This window comes from Dromiciops gliroides, chromosome 3 (assembly GCF_019393635.1).
Source record: "Dromiciops gliroides isolate mDroGli1 chromosome 3, mDroGli1.pri, whole genome shotgun sequence".
Taxonomy (NCBI): Eukaryota; Metazoa; Chordata; class Mammalia; order Microbiotheria; family Microbiotheriidae; genus Dromiciops; species Dromiciops gliroides.
The window spans coordinates 648240573-648261001 of record NC_057863.1 but is presented as its reverse complement, the minus strand read 5'-3'; the positions used below and the strand labels follow the sequence as shown (position 1 = coordinate 648261001).

Here is a 20429-nt window from a genome sequence, read left to right as displayed (position 1 = left end):
GCTGGCCCCGGCGTCATTCCCATGGGCCCCTGCCCTAGCTGGCCCACCCCACCCCAGGAGCCGGCCCCCACACTGGGGGCCTGGGGGTCCCAGCCCCTTCCCCATACTCTGTCCTCCACCCCCACACCCATGCCCTGCTCCCTCCCATGGGTGACTGAGGAGCCCAGGCATGACATCGTGACTGTGTTTTTCATAACATGTTTTATATGATTGCATTCGTGATAATAAACCGTCAGCTGGAACCTGGTCAGCAGAGTTTGGGCCAGGCATGGGGAAAGGCTGGGCCATATCTCTGGGGTCCTCCTTGTCACCCACCAGCAGCCCCAAGGTTAGAACCTCCCTCCCTCTGGGTCACCCTCGCCAGCATGTGCCAATCGTGTGGCATCTGGGGACATGGGCCTCAGTCTCCTGCTGTCCCTGCTGGGGGTAGAGCCAACCTGGCCTGGGGCAGCTGCTTCCTGAAGGTCCTGTTTCCTTCCCAGAAGTGGGCTCCAACCCCCACCCCCTTTGTTCTTAGAAGTGGCCAGGAAGAGAGCAGAATTGGAGGAATGGTGGCCCCCATGCAGCTGAGTGGGATGGGAGTACACCCACTGACCCCTGTAATAGAGACTCAAGGAGAAAGGAGGCCGAAGCATTGATTTTATTTCTTTCAAAAGAAAGGTGTACCACACTCACTGGGACAACCAGGAGGTGTGACACACCGGGATTAGGAATCAAGCAGTTTTTATACTTTTTACAGATATCTAATTTGAGCAAAAATGAGGCAATTGGGTTCAGCAATAAATCACTTTTTACAGACATTTGATTTGAGCAAAAATGTGGTAATTGGGTTCAGCAATAAATCTTTCTCCTGGGATGTTCAGTGATAAGTCCCTCTCTCCTGGGTCAGAGTGCCCCAACCTCAGGGGTTCAGTCATAGGTTATTTTGCAAAATTTCATGTTTCAGCAACAATTTATCATATCTACATAATGTCTCGGTGCAGACCCTATGAAGCAATTTTTAAGTTGATATGCCTATATTTAGAAAGGGGGGATAGTCGCTTCCCATTATTGCCTCTCTCTAGAAAAAAAAATAGAGGGAGAGAAATAGGGGGCTGTAAAGGGCTTTAAGACTTTGAGATCAGATCACTAGGCCGAAGGGGGGGGCACTTTCCATCTCAGTGGAGGGTCATATCCATATGTCCCTCTCACAGCCAACCAGGAAAATCCTGTCATCAATACAGAGAGCTTGGGCTTCCAGAAGGCGCCCCCTCCCCAACAAGGAGCTCCTCTATACTCATTGCACCCAGTGATGGCCCAGGGTATATTCACAAAAGAGTCCCAGACCACCCCACAAATGGCTTCTCTTGTGAGCTGTGTCCAACTGACTCCATTTGGGGTTTTCTCGCCAGATACTGGAGTGGTTTGCCGTTTCCTTCTCCATTCCATTTTATAGGTGAGGAAACTGAGGCAAACTGGGTGAGGTGACTTGTCCAGGGTCACACAGCTGCTAAGGCAGCATTTTAACCCATGTCCTCCTCAGTCCAGGGCTGGGGCTCTACTAGGCCGCCTCCTTGCCTCCAGAAGACTAACAGGCCTCAGTAGGGAGAGGAGAGGACCCACTCCCTATTCAAATACTGCCTCAATTTACAGACGCCCCAAAATGGGCGGCCTGTCTACACCTGTCTCCAGCCTCATAGCTACGCTGTTCCCCCACCCTCCATCCGCTGTGGATTCTTGGGGGGGGGGAAGGGGCGGGGTTTCTGGCTGTGGGGAGAGTGACTCCTGTGAGGCCTCTCCAACCCTTGGGACCTTGTGTGGACTGAGAACCTCCCACCCAGGCAGCTGACGTTCTCACCCTTCTCTTCCGGGTCCTGGTGACCCCCGGGTGAGATCCCAGGTACTTCAAGCTGCGGGAGGGGGAGGGGGGAGCACAGGTTAGAGCCGAAGATCTAGATGACGGAGGGGGCCCCCTTCCATGCCCCACTGCGCCCCTCTGTGGTTGCCTGCTGGGCACCTGCATCACCTGGCAGCGCTTGTGCACCGGCAGGGCCGCCTTCAGGGAACCCTCCCACTGACCGAGTGAGCGACCCCCGGGGCCCCCCCAAAATGGGCAGCGAATAAAGTCCTTATTCAGCGAAAAAAAAGAAAAAAGAAAAAGAGTCCAATTGAGGCAGTCCAGTCCAGTGGAAAGTGCAGGGAAATTGGAGCAGAAGACCTGACTCTACCATCCCACTATAGCTCTGTAATCTTAGGCAAGCCATTCACCTCTCTAGACCTGTTTCCTCATCTGTAAGATGCAGGGGGATTGACTAGACCACCTGTAAGGTCCTTTCCGGCTTTAAATCTGTGTTCCTATGAATCTCATCAAAACCCAGTTTCCATCTCTTTTTGATTTTCAGTTGACTAAGTCCAAATTTAACAAATCATGCTGGTGCAGAATTTCAATGAGCAAACCGTGTGTGTGTGTGTGTGTGTGTGTGTGTGTGTGTGTGTGTATGGATGTGTATGTGTATATGCATATGTATATGAATGTATGTATATGTGTGTATGTGTATATGTATATATAAGGATGTGGGTGTGTATATGTATAGGAATGTATGGATATGTGTATATGGATGTGTATGTGTATATGCATATGTATATGAATGTAAGTATATGTGTGTATGTGTATATGCATATGTATATACATGTATGTATATGTGTGTATGCATATATGGATGTGTATGTGTATATGCATATGTATATGAATGTATGTATATGTGTGTATGTGTATATGGATGTATATGTGTATATGCATATGTATATGAATGTATGTATATGTGTGTATGTGTATATGCATATGTATATGAATGTAAGTATATGTGTGTATGTGTATATGTATATATAAGGATGTGGGTGTGTATATGTATAGGAATGTATGTATATGTGTATATGGATATATGGATGTGTATCTGTATATGCATATGTATATGTGTGTATGCGTATATGTATATATAAGGATGTGGGTGTGTATATGTATAGGAATATATATATGTATATATATAAGGATGTATATGTGTATATGCATATGTATATGAATGTAAGTATATGTGTGTATGTGTATATGTATATATAAGGATGTGGGTGTGTATATATATAGGAATATATATATGTATATGTATATATGGATGTGTATGTGTATATGCATATGTATATGAATGTATGTGTGTGTATGCATATATGTATATATAAGGATGTGGGTGTGTATATGTATAGGAATGTATGGATATATGGATGTGGATATGTATATGTATATGCATGTATGTATGTGTGTGTATGTGTGTGTGTATGTATGTGTATGTATGCATCAAAACTTTGGGGCTGTTTGCCAGACTCTTTTCCCAGATGAAGAAAGGATTTAGAAACCCCTTGGTTCCCTAGAGGTAGAGAGAACTTACATTCTCCTGGAATGTAACGTGGTAAAAATTATTTGTGGTAAAGATTAATATCGAAAGTTTGCGCATGCTACTGAGCGGCTTCTGAAGGACCTTCCTTTTTGGAGAGGAAAATGCAAGGAACTTCCGTAACGCCAACTTTAAAGTGATGGCAGGAAGGGAAGTTCACTCTCTCTGGCTGTTGACTTAGCCATGGCGCACACAGGGAGTTCAGGCTGGTGTTGTCCGAGGACCTGGTGGAGCACGTGTTGCATACTCTGTTTCAGGCGACTGCTGAGTTACTGCAGACTGACTGGGTTGGTGAGTTAATGACAGAAAACCCTAAGTTTAGTGTTAAGACTATCTATCTGCATTTCTACTTCCTTATTTCATTAATTGGTTTCACCTTTGTGGTCTAATTAATTCCCAAGCAATAAAACCTGATCCTTTGTGAACTAAAGCTCAGAGGCTCCTTTTCTTATTGGCCTGGGAGATATATAGATATAGATATAGATATAGATATAGATATAGATATAGATATAGATATAGATATAGATATAGATATAGATATAGATATAGATATAGATATAGATATAGATATAGATATAGATATAGATATAGATATGGATATGGATATGGATATGGATATGGATATGGATATGGATATGGATATAGATATAGATATAGATATAGATATAGATATAGATATAGATATAGATATAGATATAGATATAGATATAGATATAGATATAGATATAGATATAGATGGGAAAGTATAAAAGGGGGAGATTAATGCTCCATGTATCCAATTTTGACTCTCACAGTAAGGACTGGGTCCAGGGCAGAAATAGTTTTTGTTTTGTCTCTGTATGCCCTCCCATACACAGGACAGTGCTTTTGCACCAAGTTAAGTGTCTAGTAAAAACTTATGCCTTGAATTGGGAGAAATTCTTCACAAGGAGAAACTCTGATTCAGAAATGTAACTTCTTCATATAGCCCTCACCCACAACTAATTTAGGGACTGAAGACAGTCAGCCCAAATGGGCCAGATATCAGACAACATCAGTAAAATCATTTCAATCCTGAAACCAGTTCCCTAACTGGCAAATCCTGAGGTCCAAAGTCTTTGTCCTTCACATATTATCTGCTGGTGTTTATTTTTGTTTGGCTTGTCTACTCCATTTGGTATAAAGGGGAGTTTTTGTTTTGTTGATAAGGGGGACAGTTGTGGGAGGAAGTGGGTAGCTTGTGATGGTGATTCAAAGAAAAGGGAAGAAAGAAAGAAAGAAACCGATGAAACATGGTGGTGGGAGTTTGAGGGAGAAGAAGGTAGAAGGAAGTGGAGAAGGGCCCAAGCTAACAGCACAGTGTGGTTGTGATGATGCTACATTTAATATATATTTCAAAAACCAGATCTAAGAAAAGTTCACAATGTCATCCCTATCACATCTCTTCTGGTTTTCTCTGTATATCAAAATGATCATGTGTAGAAGCAGCTTGTTAGGTTCATAATTTTAACAGAGCCAAAAAAAATCATTGTAAGTTCTCTCCCTGACTCTTTGTCTCTCTCACTCCATGCCTGCAATCATTTCATGAAGGATTTCTTTTTTCAAAGAAGTTGCCAAGATTTAATCCCCATTCCACTCACCCTGAACACAGCACACATTTAGGGAGTCAAGATCCCAATGGAATTTTCCCCAGAAGGTTTGTTTTTGGGGTTTTCTTTTTAATTTGGTGCTTTTCCCCAAACAAAATTAACACCTAACATCTAATTAAAATCAAAATTAACACCAAAATTGATACCTATTGCTACATGAGTGCAAGGACTGGTTCTTGCCCAGTTTGTTTCTCCCCTTGTGCCAAGCACACAGGGCAGCGAGGTGGCACAGTGGCTAGAGCACCAGACCTGAAGTCAGGAAGACTCATCTTTCAAGGTTAGCCCAAATGACTTCCAGCTTGTCCCCACCCTGGTTATGAGACTTCACATCTTCAAGTCCTACTTCTGCTTTCTCCAGTCCTGACTTTTCTTGATTATCCTGGTTATTCACCTTGCACTCTCAGCCTGCTGCTACCTACAACCCATATATTCCCTTTCCCAAATCGATGCTCATGTCCACCTTAGGTGGCAGAAACAGGAAAGGGGAGAGAGAACCACAGGAAAATCCACAGTTATCTTTTCCAGTAAAAGGATTTCTCTCCACTTGACTGTCTTCCTCCAAGCTCCCCACTCCCATCAGGTACTGAATTATATTCATTGTGTCATCCACTCACATCCTCCTTCATCCAGGTGTGGAGATGGCCCTGGACTATCTCTGTCTCTACCAGCAAAGTACAAGCACTGGAAAAACTGGAAAGGCTTTGAGTCTGGGCCTTGAAATGAATTATGCCTGCCATCTCATAGATTCATGTGGATGAAATCAAAGGTCTGAGAAGAATGGAAATTAATCATAATGACAGCAACAACAACAATTATAGTAATAGACATTTATTTGGTGGTTTAGAGTGGCAATGGGCCATCCATAAATTGTTTCCTTTTGTCTGCTCACAGAAACCCTAGGATACAGTGCACTATTCTCCTCATTTCAAGGAGAGAAATGAGATCCAGAGAGTGGAGATGGCCTGCCCAGTATCACACAGCAAGTAAATGATGGAGCTGGGACTTCAGCCCAGGTCTTCTGAATCCAAGTGGGAAAAAGACTAAGTGACTGGGTCAATTGTGAAATAATCATCCGTATATGGAAATGACAGTTTCTGTTCAACAAAAAACAAAAATCAAAGAAGGGTCACCCGGTCCTGTTAGCTTCCCCTGATGAAAAGGGCAGCAAGAAACCCTGAAGTATTGACATGAGGAGGCTGGTCTGTGGTTTGATGCCCCAATGTGTCTCTCTATTTACCCCTCACCAGGTCACTTGGAATACAAGACATGGCTTACAGCAGTCACACAGAGGCTACCTAACCTCAAAGTCATATTGCATGGAATAACAGAGCTGGGAGCACCCTTAGACAAGGAATGTCAGAGCTGCAAAGACCCTTAGAACAGAGAATATAAGCACTGGGAAGGGCCTTAAAACAGAGATTGTCAAAGGTGGAAGGGCCCTTAGAACAGGGAATGTCAGAGATAGAAGAGATCTTAGAAAAGGCAATGTCAGAGCTGAGGGAGGCCTTAGAATGGAAAATGGTAGCTGGGGAGAACCTTAGAATAGGGAATATTCAAGGTAGGAGGATCTTAGAATGTCATAATAGGGAGAGACCTTAGAACATGGAATGTAGAGACCTTAAACAGAGGACATAGAATGGCAAAATTGGAAGGAAGTTAAAAACAGAGAAGATAGACATTATGACAAAGAATAACAAAATTGGAAGGGTTCTTCCAAACAGAATAATGTGGGAATGTAAGAGTCATAAGTGCCTTTAGAGACCAACCAACCCTGTGCCTCCTCCCCCAAGGTAGAAGTCCCCTCTATGAAATGCCTGCCCAGCCTACATGTGAACATTGTTGGTGATAAGGAACTCCCTACTTCCCAAGGCAGCCCAACCCACTATCTTTTTTGTTTTGTTTCTTTGCAGGGCAATGAGGGTTAAGTGACTTGCCCAGGGTCACACAACTAGTAAATGTCAAGTGTCTGAGGCTGGATTTGAACTCAGGTCCTCCTGAATCCAGGGCCAGTGATTTATCCACTGTGCCACCTAGCTGCCCGCACCAACTCACTATCTTTAAAACAGTGCTGGTGTACCAGTTAAGACTTCTCTTACTTATGGTGGAAACTGCTCTCCACATTCAGGAAAAGAACTATGGAATCTGACTGCAGACTGAAGAATACTATTTTCACTTTTGTTGTTGCTTTTTTGTTATTGTTCTTGTTTATTCTTTCTTGTGTTTTTTTTCTTTTGTTCTGATTAATGTGGATATATGTTTAACATGGCAGTAATGTATAACCTATATCAAATTGCTTGCTGGTCTCAGGAGGGGGGAGGGAAGGGAGGGTGGTAGAAAATTTTGGAACTCAAAAAATATCATTACATGTAATTAAGAAAAATTAAAATTAAAAAAAAAGACTTCTTGGGGGCAGCTAAGTGACACAGTGGATAAAGAACTGGCCCTGGATTCAGGAGTACATGAGTTCAAATCCAGCCTCAGACACTTGACACTTACTAGCTGTGTGACCCTGGGCATGTCACTTAACCTCCATTGCTCTGCAAAAAAAAAAAAAAAAAATCTCTTCTCCAGGCTTAATACCCCTAGTTCCTCCAACCCATCCTTGCATGACCTGATTTCCAGCCCTTCCCCACCCCCTGCCCTTGGCCTGGCTACCCTCTTTGACACATGCCCCAGCATATTATTCTCCCTCCCAAAATGTGTCTGGTGAACTGGACACAAGCCTTCAGACAGAGTCTGACTGGGGCAGAGGATTCTAGCCACATCACCTCCCTCCATGTGGACACCAGACTTTGGCTACCCCAGCAAGATCATCAAGGGAGACCAGGGACAGTGCCTTGCCATCATCCTCAGAGACCCAGTTCTCTCCCCCCACCACCACCACCCAGGTACCTCATAGAAGTGTTCCTGTTCCTTTGAAGTGTCCCTGACAGCTGGAGGGACCAGTGCACGACGACGAGGGGGCTTATCATCTTCGGGTGCTTTATTCTGTACAAGAAAGAAGAAAAGTCAGGGGCATGATCTGTCTTAGAATCCAAGTATCTTGGAATTCTGGGAAGTCCAAAATCACAGGATCTTCGAATCACCATCATTCCATTCACAGCCTCAAAGAATCTCACATTCATTTATTTTAACATTATAGATCCTTGGCATCACAAACTTTTAGAATGATAGGACATTTTAGAATCACAGAATTCTCCAACCTTCAAATCAGAGACAAATTTGAGTAACTGGGTCTAATGCTCAGAATCCTCCAGCTCTGGGCTCTCCTAGAGACCACCATATTTGGTGTTTTACAGAGGAGAAAATGAAGGGCCAATGAGGAAGACAAACCTGACCAGGGTCACCCCACCAGTCTAGAAGATTAGGGACCCAATTCTCCTGACTCAAGGGTCTTCCTGCTGCCCAAAGCTGCCTCTCCCATCCAATTTCCCAAATTGCCCATTGAGAATCAGTGCCAGGAGCAAGGCTGCCTGTGTCTTCATCCTCTATCAGACCAACAGCATTGCTGGAGTCATAACAATGAGTATGGTCACCTTTTCAGGCTGACCAAGCACTATTAAGCCACATGGAATTGCAACTCTGATACTGCAGATGAGAGGTAGGGACTTGCCCAGGGTTGTACAGTTAGGAACTGAATCCTATCTCCTGATTTCGAGTCAACTAGCATGTATTAAGTGCCTACTGTATGCAAAGCAGTAGGCTCAGTGCTGGGAATACAAAGAGAGACAAAAACAGTTCCTTCCCACAAGGACCTTCCAGTTTAATGGAGGAGAGAACAATACCTACAAGCTATAGATGGGACAAATTGGACAGAATTAACAGAAGGAGGACACTAGAATTAAGGGAGATCAAAGGAAGCTTTTTGAAGATTGTGGAAATTAGTCTGAGACTTGAAGGAAAACAGGGATGCCAGGGAGTAGAGATTATTCCAGGCAGTGGGGATAACCAGTACAAAAGCTGAAGGTTGGGGGTGGGGGGCAGCTAGGTGGCGCAGTGGATAAAGCACCGGCCCCGGATTCAGAAGGACCTGAGTTCAAATCCGGCCTCAAACACTCGACACTTACTAGCTGTGTGACCCTGGGCATGTCACTTAACCTCCATTGCTCCAAAAAAAAAAAGAAAAAAAAATTAAAAAAAAAGACTTCTCTTCTCCAGGCTTAATACCCCTAGTTCCTCCAACCCATCCTTGCATGACCTGATTTCCAGCCCTTCCCCACCCCCTGCCCTTGGCCTGGCTGCCCTCTTTGACACATGCCCCAGCATATTATTCTCCCTCCCAAAATGTGTCTGGTGAACTGGACACAAGCCTTCAGATAGAGTCTGATTGGGGCAGAGGATTCCAGCCACATCACCTCCCTCCATGTGGACACCAGACTTTGGCTACCCCAGCAAGATCATCAAGGGAGACCAGGGACAGTGCCTTGCCATCATCCTCAGAGACCCAGTTCTCTCCCCCCACCACCACCACCCAGGTACCTCATAGAAGTGTTCCTGTTCCTTTGAAGTGTCCCTGACAGCTGGAGGGACCAGTGCACGACGACGAGGGGGCTTATCATCTTCGGGTGCTTTATTCTGTACAAGAAAGAAGAAAAGTCAGGAGCATGATCTGTCTTAGAATCCAAGTATCTTGGAATTCTGGGAAGTCCAAAATCACAGGATCTTTGAATCACTCCATTCACAGCCTCAAAGAATCTCACATTCATTTATTTTAACATTATAGATCCTTGGCATCACAGACTTTTAGAATGATAGGACATTTTAGAATCACAGAATTCTCCAACCTTCAAATCAGAGACCCAGGGCAAGTCACTTAACCCTCATTGCCCTGCAAAAATCCCATAAAAAACAAACAAAAAAAAGCTGGAGGTGGGAGATGGAGGGTCAATGTGGGAAATAGGAAGGAAGTGACTTCTCTTCCCTTTCCTCTTGACTGGTTTACATTCTCCCCATCCTTCAAGACCCAGCTGAAATCCCTCTCTCAAAGAGCTGTCCAGGGCAAAGCACTTTGTAAACCACAAAACCCATGTGATTTCTAGAATTAGTCTGGTACCCTTTCTAAGACACCACTCAATAACCCCTCGGTCCCACTGAGTTGGAACCATGGAGTTGGGATAAATTCAGAGGACCTGGGCTGAAAGCCACCAATCCCACGCAGACTAACTATGCAGTCTTGGATAGGTCACTTTCCCCTGTGTGCCCAGGTTTCTTCATGGAGCCCAAGTTCCCATTTCCTTGGGAATCTTATGATTTATAAGATATTTTCCCTGAAGAAGACAGAGCACTGGACTTTAATTCACAAAGACCCTTAAGGTCCCTGCCCTCAAGGAGCCCACATCTTAATAGGGGCTAAAAGGCAGTAGTAGTAGTAGTAGTAGTAGTAGTAGTAGTAGTAGTAGTAGTAGTAGTAGTAGTAGTAGTAGTAGTAATTATTATTATTATTGAGGTAATAATAGTGCTAAGTGACTGCTTTCCATATGGGATCTCATTTGAATCTCACAACAACACCAGAAAGTAGGTTCTATAGGCATTATCAGTCAATTAACCAATCAACAATCATTTATTAAACACAAACTTAATCCAGGAACTGAGTATAAAAGGACAGATCATGATCCTTATTTCACAGATGAGCAAACAGAGGTTCAAAGGACTAAAATCAGATGCCTGTGGTCAGGCAGCCAATAAAGATAAGAGGTGGAATCTGGGCTTTTGTGGGCTCCAGAGCAAAAGAAAAGGAGCTTGGTGTGGGAAGCTGGAGACAGAAGTTGGGAGGGGACTGTGAGTCTTCCAGAGAAGATGCCCAGGCAATGGACTGGGTCTAAATCCTGACTCTACTATATGACAGCCATGTAGACCATGGGCAAGTCACTCAATCTCCATGAGCCTCAGTTTCCTCAACTGTGGCCCTCAACGTTGCTCTAAGCTCTCCATTCCTTGACCTCTGAGGTTCATGCCTTCTTGGACATACTAAACTCCATGTGTCTTTCCATTCCCATTCCCAATATTCCCAGACCTTCCTTCCAAATGGATAAATGGAGGTAGGAATGAAGGCCTGGGGCAGCTCCTCTAGACCCCTTCCCTCTTGGGCCCTCAAATAGCCACCTTCCTCGGAACATACCTCATAGAAGAGGTCTTCTGTTGAGTCCTAGGGAGACAAACAGAAAGCATTCACATCAGAGGGTGGGGACACCATGGCTTATGAGCATACCCAAAGTTCTCATTCAGGCCAAGTACCAAATAGTACCACACCCTTGGCTCTTGGTCCTATGTATCAGAGAGAGTCAAGTCAGGGTTTAGGATTGAGAAAAGCAGTGTCTCTCCCAGAGGTAAATGGGAGAGAGGAGCTGACCCCAAGAGAGTAAAGGAGTGATGGAAGAAAGGGACCCAACTAATCAGAGCTGAGAATCTGGCCAAGCCATGGATTGGGGAGAGCTTAGCTTCATATCCCAGAGTGAAGAGAAGAATCCCAGAGCAGGGCTTGGAGAACTTCAGGCATTGGCAGAAAACGATGGTGGAGGGAGAGAGCATAAGGGTGCCTGCAGCTTCTTCACCTCCACAGATGGTAGAGGGGGCCCCCAAGAGCTTTCCCCACTTTTGCAGATGGGGAGGGAGCCACAGGGAGTTTTCCAACCTTTGCAGGCGTGACACGTCTCTGGACTCCTAAGGCATCTATGGACACAGATCCTGACTGACCTGCAGGGAAAGAAACCCAGTATATCCAGAAACAGGAACTGACCCTTGTGAGACCAGTTCTTAGAAGAGTCCTTAGAGATCATCTCTTTCAGCCCTACCCCCACACCCCCGCCAATACTACAAACAAAGAAAATTAAGCCCACAGAGGTCAAGGAACCTACAGGATAAGTTAACAGAACAGCTAGGACTAGAATGCAGGTCATTTTCATTTTCATTCCTGGGCTTGGTTTGGTTTGGGGTTAAGTGACTTGCCCAGGGTCACACAGCTAGTCTGTGTCTGAGGCTAGATTTGAACTCAGGTCCTCCTGACTACCAGGGGTGGTGCCACCTAGCTGCCCCATGCCTGGACTCTTAATATAACTCCCTTTGGAGGTGTGACAGTGGAGTTTCTGGGGAAGGATATCTGGGCTGTTCCATCAGTGGCTCTGCTTACCTGAATGATCCTTTCCTCCTTCCACATGGTCCCCTGTGTACCTGAAATAGAGTACTGTTATTATTGTTGTTCTTATTATGTTCTTGTCCCACTCTGGAATGCTGAATGCTTCATTCCCAAGGCTACAAAGTATCAAAATGGGGCCCAGACATTCCAACTCCTCTATCCACAAGACAAAGACAGCAGGACTGAGAGCGGGCTAATCACCCTCTTTCTTGGAAATTCTTCCTGTCCTTCAAGTACAACTTTAATGCTACCTCTTCCCTGGAGCCCTCTGAGATTGATCCAGACCATAGCTGTGGCTTTTCCCTATGAAGCCTCAAAGCACATTCCCAACAGGCTCCTGATTCCATACATAGTCCAGAATTTACGCCTGGCCCCAGCCAATACCCACCCTCTCCCCCACCCAACCCCCAGCCTGATTTCCAGAGGCATTATGGTATGGTAAAGAGAGGACACCAGACTGGACTTGAATCCTGGCATGTGACTTCCCCCTTCCTGAGCCTCAGTTTCCCCATCTGCAAAATGGAAGAGAATAAAATCTGTACTACATCCCTCAGAATGCACACTACCTACCCCAGTGAGGAAAGGGCTTTGTAAGCCCCAAAGTACTAGAGCATCAGAAGTTCTTAACATTCAGTCTCTCCCGAAGCTCTGGGGAGCCAGAGGACCGAGAACCAACTGGTGCTTCAGAGGTCCTTGGCATCTTACAATCATCTCTCTATAGCAGAGACCCCCTACTTTTACAGATAAAGCAAATGAGGCAGAGGGAGATTAAGGGGCTTGCCCAAAGTCACACACACAAGTAGTCAGTGCAGGGCCAGGATTTGAATCCAGGTCCTCAGATGCTGCATCCAGCCCCCATCCCACTAACCCTCCCTGCCTTGGAACCAAGCACAAGATGTTGCCAAATAGATCCCCCAGTGAACGAATCCTTCCTCCCATTCCAGAGGGTACCTTTTCCTGATGGCCAGGAAATACACCAGCCCGACGGCAAGGGCAATAGCGACCAGAACTCCAATCACAATGCCGGCAATGACCTCAGCAGACAGTGAGGAATCTGACATACCCAGGGAAACAGGATTCAGATTTGTAACCCAGGGCCACAAACAGGGAGTAGGGACTCAGAGGCGTGCCTATAGGGTGGGGGGGAGGGTGGTCCAGGATGTCCCCAGCAGGGAGGAGGCCCAGGTATATGGTAGGGGAAGGAATCAGGGACATCCCAAGGGAGGCATGGCAAGCCCAGGGTGGGAGAGGGATGAGGAGGGAGCCAGGGGCATCTTCTAGGGGTGAGAACCCAGGGATATGTTTGGTAAGTCTGAGGGGCCCAGAGGTATTTCTGGGGAAGTGAGGAGCCCAGAGATGTTCTGAGACAGCTGTGGGAACCAGACCCATTCCCAGAGCATGAGGGTCCAGAATCATCTCTAAAAAGTGGAGCGCCACTCCTTCCTTTGGAGACTGAGGAGGGGGGCAATGACTGGTTAGACCACAGGCTGGACCCACCAAGTCATCAGTAGCACAGGTACTCCCCAAAGCATTGGGGCAATTGCCCCAATTTGTCATGACTATCTGGCTTGGGGACCCCCTCCCTTCTCTATGTTCTCAATTCATAAACAGGAGGGGCTAGATCTATATCTCTCCAGTACCCCAGGGAAGATGGAAAAAGGGTTACTCTCAGGGAGACAAGCCCGGGAACTCACCAAACACGCTGATGGTGACTGTGGCTGAGCGTAACATTTGGGTCAAGTCATTCCATGCCAAGCACGTGCAAGTTCCCTGATGATCCCAGGTCACGGCCTCTATCGTGAACAGAGACCCATTCTGCTCCAAAGAGCTGGTGCTATTGAGGGACCAGTGATACAGGGCAGCTGGCTGAGAATCAGCCTGACACAGTAAGGTCAGAGCAGAGCCAAGCTGAGTCTCAATGCTGTTGACCACGCGAGAGCCAGATTCCCGAGTAATGTTGATTGGATCAGGTCCGTCTATAAGGACAGGAAGGAAGCAAGGACAAAAGGCTCCAGGGGCAGCGGTGGCAGCACATGGGAAAGATTGGCAGATCTGAGAATAGAAAAGCCTGGCAACAGCCCTTGCTAGAGGCGTGGCCCTGGGCAAGTGCCCTGCCTTGTTCTCCTCTAAAATGACGTGGTTGGACAAGATGATCTGTAGACCAGCTCTAACATTCTGTGATTCTGTGGTCTCCGGTCTGGTCTATTAGGAATGGGAGGTGGGAAGTGGGAAGGAGACCTTGGTACAAGGCACAAAGTGATATTTTAAACATTAAAACGCTTTTTATTATTATATCTGTGTGATGTTAGGTCACTTAAGACTCTCTCAGCCTCAGTTTCTTTATCTGTAAAATGGAAGAAGTGGACCAGATGGTCTCCAGCTTCCCTTTCAGCCTGTCTCTTATCACCAACCCCACCCCCCCACCATGAGTGTAAGCTCCTCATGGATAAGAACTGTTTCATTTTTCTCTTCTTTTCTTTCCTTGCCCCAGCATAGTGCCCAGGACATGTTTGTTGGTTAAAAAAATGAAAACAAAAAACATCCTTACCTTTTGACCCAGAGATCCCACCCTGGATAAACACCCCAAGGAAGTCAATGATAATGAGAAATATCAAGATATTCCCAGCAGTATTTTTTGTAGTGGGAGAGAACTGGAAACAAAGGAAAATCTGTCCAGGCTAAAGAAAGTAGGGTTGGGGCAGCTAGATGGCGCAGTGGATAGAGCACTGGCCCTGGAGTCAGGAGGACCTGAGTTCAAATCCGGCCTCAGACACTTAACACTTACTAGCTGTGTGGCCCTGGGCAAGTCACTTAACCCCAATTGCCTCACAAAAAAAGTGGGGTTCATGAATGAGATAGAACCCTATTGTGCCAAAAGTGACAAAGGTGACAAAAACAAGGAAACCTGAGAAGAGCTCTCAAGTAAGCAGAGCCAGGGAATCCATGTATGCACTGAGAACCCCAAGGCAAGTGGAAAGAATGACACCACCAACAAGAGCAAAACCCAATGATCCAGCTTGATCCCCTAGAGAAGAGACATGGGAATGTGTCTCCCTCCTTTCTGGCAGAGGTGGAGGACGGTAAGTGTGGAGCATTGCATCTAATTTCAGGCTCCGCTGATATGGTGGTTAGCTTTTCTAAACAACTTTTTAAATTCTCTTTCTTTTGTATTTCTTGCTATAAAACATGGGGAAGAGAGTAAGGGTATGATGAAAAGGAAAGGAAAAAAAGTTTAGGATAGGATCAAGAGTAGATTTGTAATTTCATTGACATAAGAACTCCTTTATGGGGAAAAAAAAAAAACCTTTTTCCAGTGCAGACCAGCACCTTCTCTTTACTTATAATCTTAGTGGTTCACTTCTAGTACGTAGAGGGTAAAAGATTTGACCAACATCACATAACTAGTATAAAAACCAGAGGTATCCAGAGGTGGCGCAGTGGATAAAGCACTGGTCCTGGATTCAAGAGGACTTGAGTTCAAATACGGCCTCAGACACTTGACACTTACTAGCTGTGTGACCCTGAGCAAGCCATTTGACCCTCATTGCCCCACCAAAAAAATAAATAAATAAAATGTTAGCCATCAAAAGCAATAAATGCTTTCTGGGTCAAAATGTTGTACAGGCTCACTTACAGTTCACAGTCAAAGCCACTGGCTCACTGCTATTCTTGAAGATCAAGTTTGAGGCAGTACACTGATATTGTCCCGCATCTTCCCTCTGGACCTGTGCTATGGTCAATGTCCGGTTCTCCTGGGACAGCACCAGCCGGTCACTCAGCGGGAGGATCTGGTTGTTTAAGAACCACTGAACCTCGATCTCAGAATCTGGAGTATCGCAGGTAAACATCACTGCTCCCTTGCCTTCCACGATGGAGGTGTCATTGGACAGCATGTAGGGCTTGGTCACCCGCTCTAGAAAGGAGAGAAGGAGACAATACCTCCAAGGTTCCAGGTTCTCTCCCTGGGACCCAAGCTCAGGGAGCCTCAAGATCATCCAATCTAGCTCCTCATTATATAGATGAGGAAATGGAGACCTGGAATCATGAAGTAACTCATCAAGGAAACCAAAATGAGTAAGAGCAGAGCTAGGCTTCAAATGCAGGTAACTGGAATTCAGTGATTCAGTACTTCGGACTCAGCACCTTCCCTGGGTTCAGCCCCTTCTCTCCCCTACTGCCCAAACCAGTCTCAGCTGTCACCACTCTGATTCACCCAGGAAAGGGAAGCCAGGAATTTCCTCCCCAAGGAAACTGGGTGAAACGTCTCCAAGCAAGCAGAGATCTGGGGTCAAGGACAAATAGCCCAAGACCACGAGTCAGGAGGCCTGGGCTATGATCCTGCTTTCACTAACTAGCAGTGAAGGACAGGCTCCTTCCCTCTTTGGGACCCATTCTCATCTGTGAAATGAGGTGATGACCTCCAACCCCAACTCTAGCTAATAATGTGGGTTCTAAGCTCTGACATTCTTAAATCTAAGGGCCATCCCAGCCCTGACATTCCCTGTTCTCAGGCCCCTCCCAGCTCTGACATCCCCTGTTCTCAGGCCCCTCCCAGCTCTGACATCCCCTGTTCTTCCATCCCAGCTCTGACATTTCCTCTTCTCAGGCCCCTCCCAGCTCTGACATCCCCTGTTCTTCCATCCCAGCTCTCACATTCCCTGTTCTTCCATCCCAGCTGTGACATCCCCTGTTCTCAGGCCCCTCCCAGCTCTGACATTCCCTGTTCTCAGGCCCCTCCCAGCTCTGATATCCCCTGTTCTTCCATCCCAGCCCTGACATCTCCTCTTCTCAGGCCCCTCCCAGTTCTGACATCCCCTGTTCTCAGGCCCCTCCCAGCTCTGACATCCCCTGTTCTTCCATCCCAGCCCTGACATCTATGATACTACCTCCTAGTAGAGAAGGAGGGGCCTGGCCACAGTGGCCTCACCAGGACTCACCAACCACCTTGACAGTGACAGACGCTGAAGAAGACTTTGCGGTCTGAGTGTTCTCCACTGTACACTTGTAACTCCCTCCCTGATCCTTGGAAGCCCCTGAGATGTGGTAATTGGAGGCAAAAATTCCCAAGAAAGATTCATTTAAATACCAGGCATAGTTAGGAGCAGGGTTTGACTCAGCCTGACACGTTAACCCAAGGTTGAAGTTCATTTCTACCCCAATGGTGTTGCCCCGAATGTACTCAGTGTCCGGCGTGATCGTGATCTGGTCTGGTCCATCTGCAAAAAAATGGAGAGAATGTTAAGGCTCCTCATTCTTCTTAATATGAGTATTATAGTACGAGATCCTGTTTGGGGAACAGCACAGTCAGCTTGGAATGCACGAGGGGGAGTAATATATAAGGAAGAAGTAGGCAGTTCCTATGACCCATACATCTGCAAGAATGTGTAAAGCACCTGTTATGGGCCAGACACTGTGTTGGGAGGTGGGGGTTTAGATTTTCATTGCTCAGCTTTTTCAATGGCGTCCAACTCTTTGTGATTCCGTTTGGGGATTTTCTTGGCAAGGATACTTGAGTGGTTTGCCATTTCCTTCTCCAGCTCATTTTACAGATGAGGAAACTGAGGCACACAGGGTGAAGTGACTTGCCCAGGGTCACACAGCTAGGAAGTGGCTGAGGCTGAATTTGAATTCATGAAGATGAAGTGATCTGATTCCAACCCCAGTTCTCTATGCACTGTGGCGCCACCTAGCGACCCATTGGGGATAGATATGAAAACAAAAATCCCTGGCCTGAGGAAGCTTCCTTTTGTTCTATTAAGGGAGATACATGCACATGGAAGTGTTTATAAAAGAGCAGCATAGACTTAAAATTAGAAGGGACCTGGGAAGTCATTCAATTCAACTCCCTCATTTTGTAAACAGAATAATTAAAGCTAAAGGTTAAGTGGACTTACCCAGGGTCCACACAGCTAGTAAATGTCTGAGAATGAATTTGAATAAACCACTTTGGGGTGAGGGGGAGGACACATGAGGAAAATCCTCAGAGTGGAAGTGGCATTTGAGTTTAGCTTTGAAGGAAATGATATATTCCAAGAGACCAAGGTAGAGGAGAAAGCTGACACAAAGTCATAGAGATTGGAGATGTGTGAAGAACAACAAAAATTCACTTTGGTTGGGATGCCCATGGACCCACTGACCCTGGATCAGCTGCATGCTTGCCCTGTCCATGCCCTGTCCATGCTTGCCCTGGCCCCATGCCCTTGGATGATGACCCTTACGTTCAGAATCCAGGGCTAGCCCATCCCCCTGGGGCTGCACCCCTGTTCTCAGGACAGCTGATTTCCTCCCCTGGTTCTCTATGGTCCCTAGCAATTTCCAACAACCACCAGTTGAAGTCACCTCCCAGGGATAACCACTCACAATCATCCAGAATCTCAGCACTTTCCAGGGAAACTGGGAGAAAATCCTTGAGGGCATCCCTGAGAAGATAAAGGTTGAACTAGATGCTCCTTGGAGCTAGATTCAGACTCAGAAGACCTGGGATCTAATTCTGGCTCTGGCATTAGCTTCCACTATGAATTTGGTAAGTTAAATCCCCTCAGCTTTCTTCTCTGAGGTAAGAGGAGGGCACTGGAATAGATCACCTTTGGATTCTGTGTCATGATCTTACAGCCCCAGCTCTGATATTCTGTGATCCAGAATCTGTCGTTCTGTGACTCTGTGGGCCATCCCATCCCTAAACAAGAGCCTCCCCTATTACATGCCTAACAAGTGGGCAGCCCTATGATGGGGACCTCACTACCTACTCAGCTCATGCTGCTCAGGAAGGATACATGGTCCAGGTTCAGGTCCCTAGAGAAAAGCAAAGATACTCACAGTAAACAATCACACTGATGATATCACTTGACTGGAAGCCCACCGGATTGCTGGCTTCACAGTAGTAGTCCCCGCTGTCCTGTCTGGTGACATTGTGAAAGGTGAGGGTCCTGTTATCCAAAGACAGGGACAGTTGTGGGTGGAATAGGAGATCAGTGTCATTCAGAAGCCACCGGATGATGACGTCCACATCCTCAGTGTCACATGTGAGCCTCATTGAGCTTTGGAACTCAATGATGGAGCTTCCAGTATCCATGGAGATTCTGGGTTTTGATGGCTCCTCTGGAACAAAAGAGAGGGAGAGAGGTTGGCTGGAGGTGCCAGGGAAGAGGGCACATCCACAGCCCACACAGTCTGTCAGCCAATAAGCATTGATTAAGTTCCTACTATGTGCCAGGCACTGTGTTAAGCTCTGGGGATTAAAAAATGGCAAAAGACAGTCCCTCATGGGGCTCATAGTCTAATAGGGGACAGAGAACATGCAAATGACTACATACACACAAGATCTGTACTGGGTAAATAGAAAATAATCCATGGTGAGAAGCCACTAGAATTAAGGGGGATTAGGAAAGGCTTTCTGGAGAAGGTGAAACTTTATCTGGGACCTCAGGGACGCCTCCAGGAAGAACCAGACAGCTATTATAGGAGCACAAAAGCCTAAGGCTAAGGGGACATTTTATGGAGGGGGAAACTGGAACCCAGCACCTGCCCAGGTTCACGCACAAGGAGAGCTGGGTTAGCCTCACAATCACTCAAGGACAGAGGTTGCGCAGGGTTATTGCCCTGATTTTATAGATAAGAAACTGAAGCCCAGAGCACAAAGTTTAGGGTAGAGGAGGAAACTGAGTCTGAGACAGGATCACAGAATGAGATCTGGGACTCATCTACTTTGGACTCAAATTATCAGGAAGGTTGACCTGACCTTAAGCCTATAAATAGGCTTCTCTATTCCTTCCTTTCACTGCTCCTGGTTTTGCCCAGATCAAGACTCCTTCCCTCCTCCATAGGACAGACCCTCAGCTCTCATGACCACCGAGCACAATGCCTCCCCCATCCTTCCCTTCCTGAGGCTGTTGTTATCGGGGCCTTTTGTAACCATGTCTCACTCTGCCTGACCCCATTTGTGTTTTTCTTGGCAAAGATACTGCAATGGTTTGTCATTTCCTTCTCCAGCTCACTTTACAGATGAGGAAACTGAGGCAAAAAGGGTGAAGTGACCTGCCCAGGGTCACACAGCTTGTAACTGTCTGAGGCTGGATTTGAACTCAGGTTTTTCTTACTCCAGGTCCAGCTCTCCTGGCTGCCCTTCCCCATGCTCACGATGCCCAATTACTTCAGTCAATCCTCATGTGGATTTAGAGTTGGGAAGAGGCCTTAGAGGGTCTAACTCCTTCATTTTAAGAGAAACTGAGTTGTGGAGAGTTCAGG

At 46.2% G+C, this 20429-nt stretch overlaps 1 protein-coding gene across 1 annotated transcript in view; it reads right to left on the bottom strand.

Moving 5' to 3' along the window:
- Window positions 1-5959: 5959 nt before the first annotated feature.
- Window positions 5960-20429, bottom strand: part of LOC122751722 (carcinoembryonic antigen-related cell adhesion molecule 20-like) — a 32482-nt gene continuing 18012 nt past the window's right edge. The window contains exons 3-13 of the mRNA XM_043998871.1: window positions 19002-19283; window positions 17123-17401; window positions 15820-16098; window positions 13880-14161; window positions 13137-13239; window positions 12180-12220; window positions 11685-11746; window positions 11172-11198; window positions 9533-9628; window positions 7946-8041; window positions 5960-6147 (exon numbers count right to left, since the gene is read on the bottom strand). Coding sequence (XP_043854806.1) covers window positions 6094-6147; window positions 7946-8041; window positions 9533-9628; window positions 11172-11198; window positions 11685-11746; window positions 12180-12220; window positions 13137-13239; window positions 13880-14161; window positions 15820-16098; window positions 17123-17401; window positions 19002-19283 — 1601 coding nt within the window. The 3' untranslated portion in view covers window positions 5960-6093. The remainder of the gene's footprint in view (window positions 6148-7945; window positions 8042-9532; window positions 9629-11171; window positions 11199-11684; window positions 11747-12179; window positions 12221-13136; window positions 13240-13879; window positions 14162-15819; window positions 16099-17122; window positions 17402-19001; window positions 19284-20429) is intronic.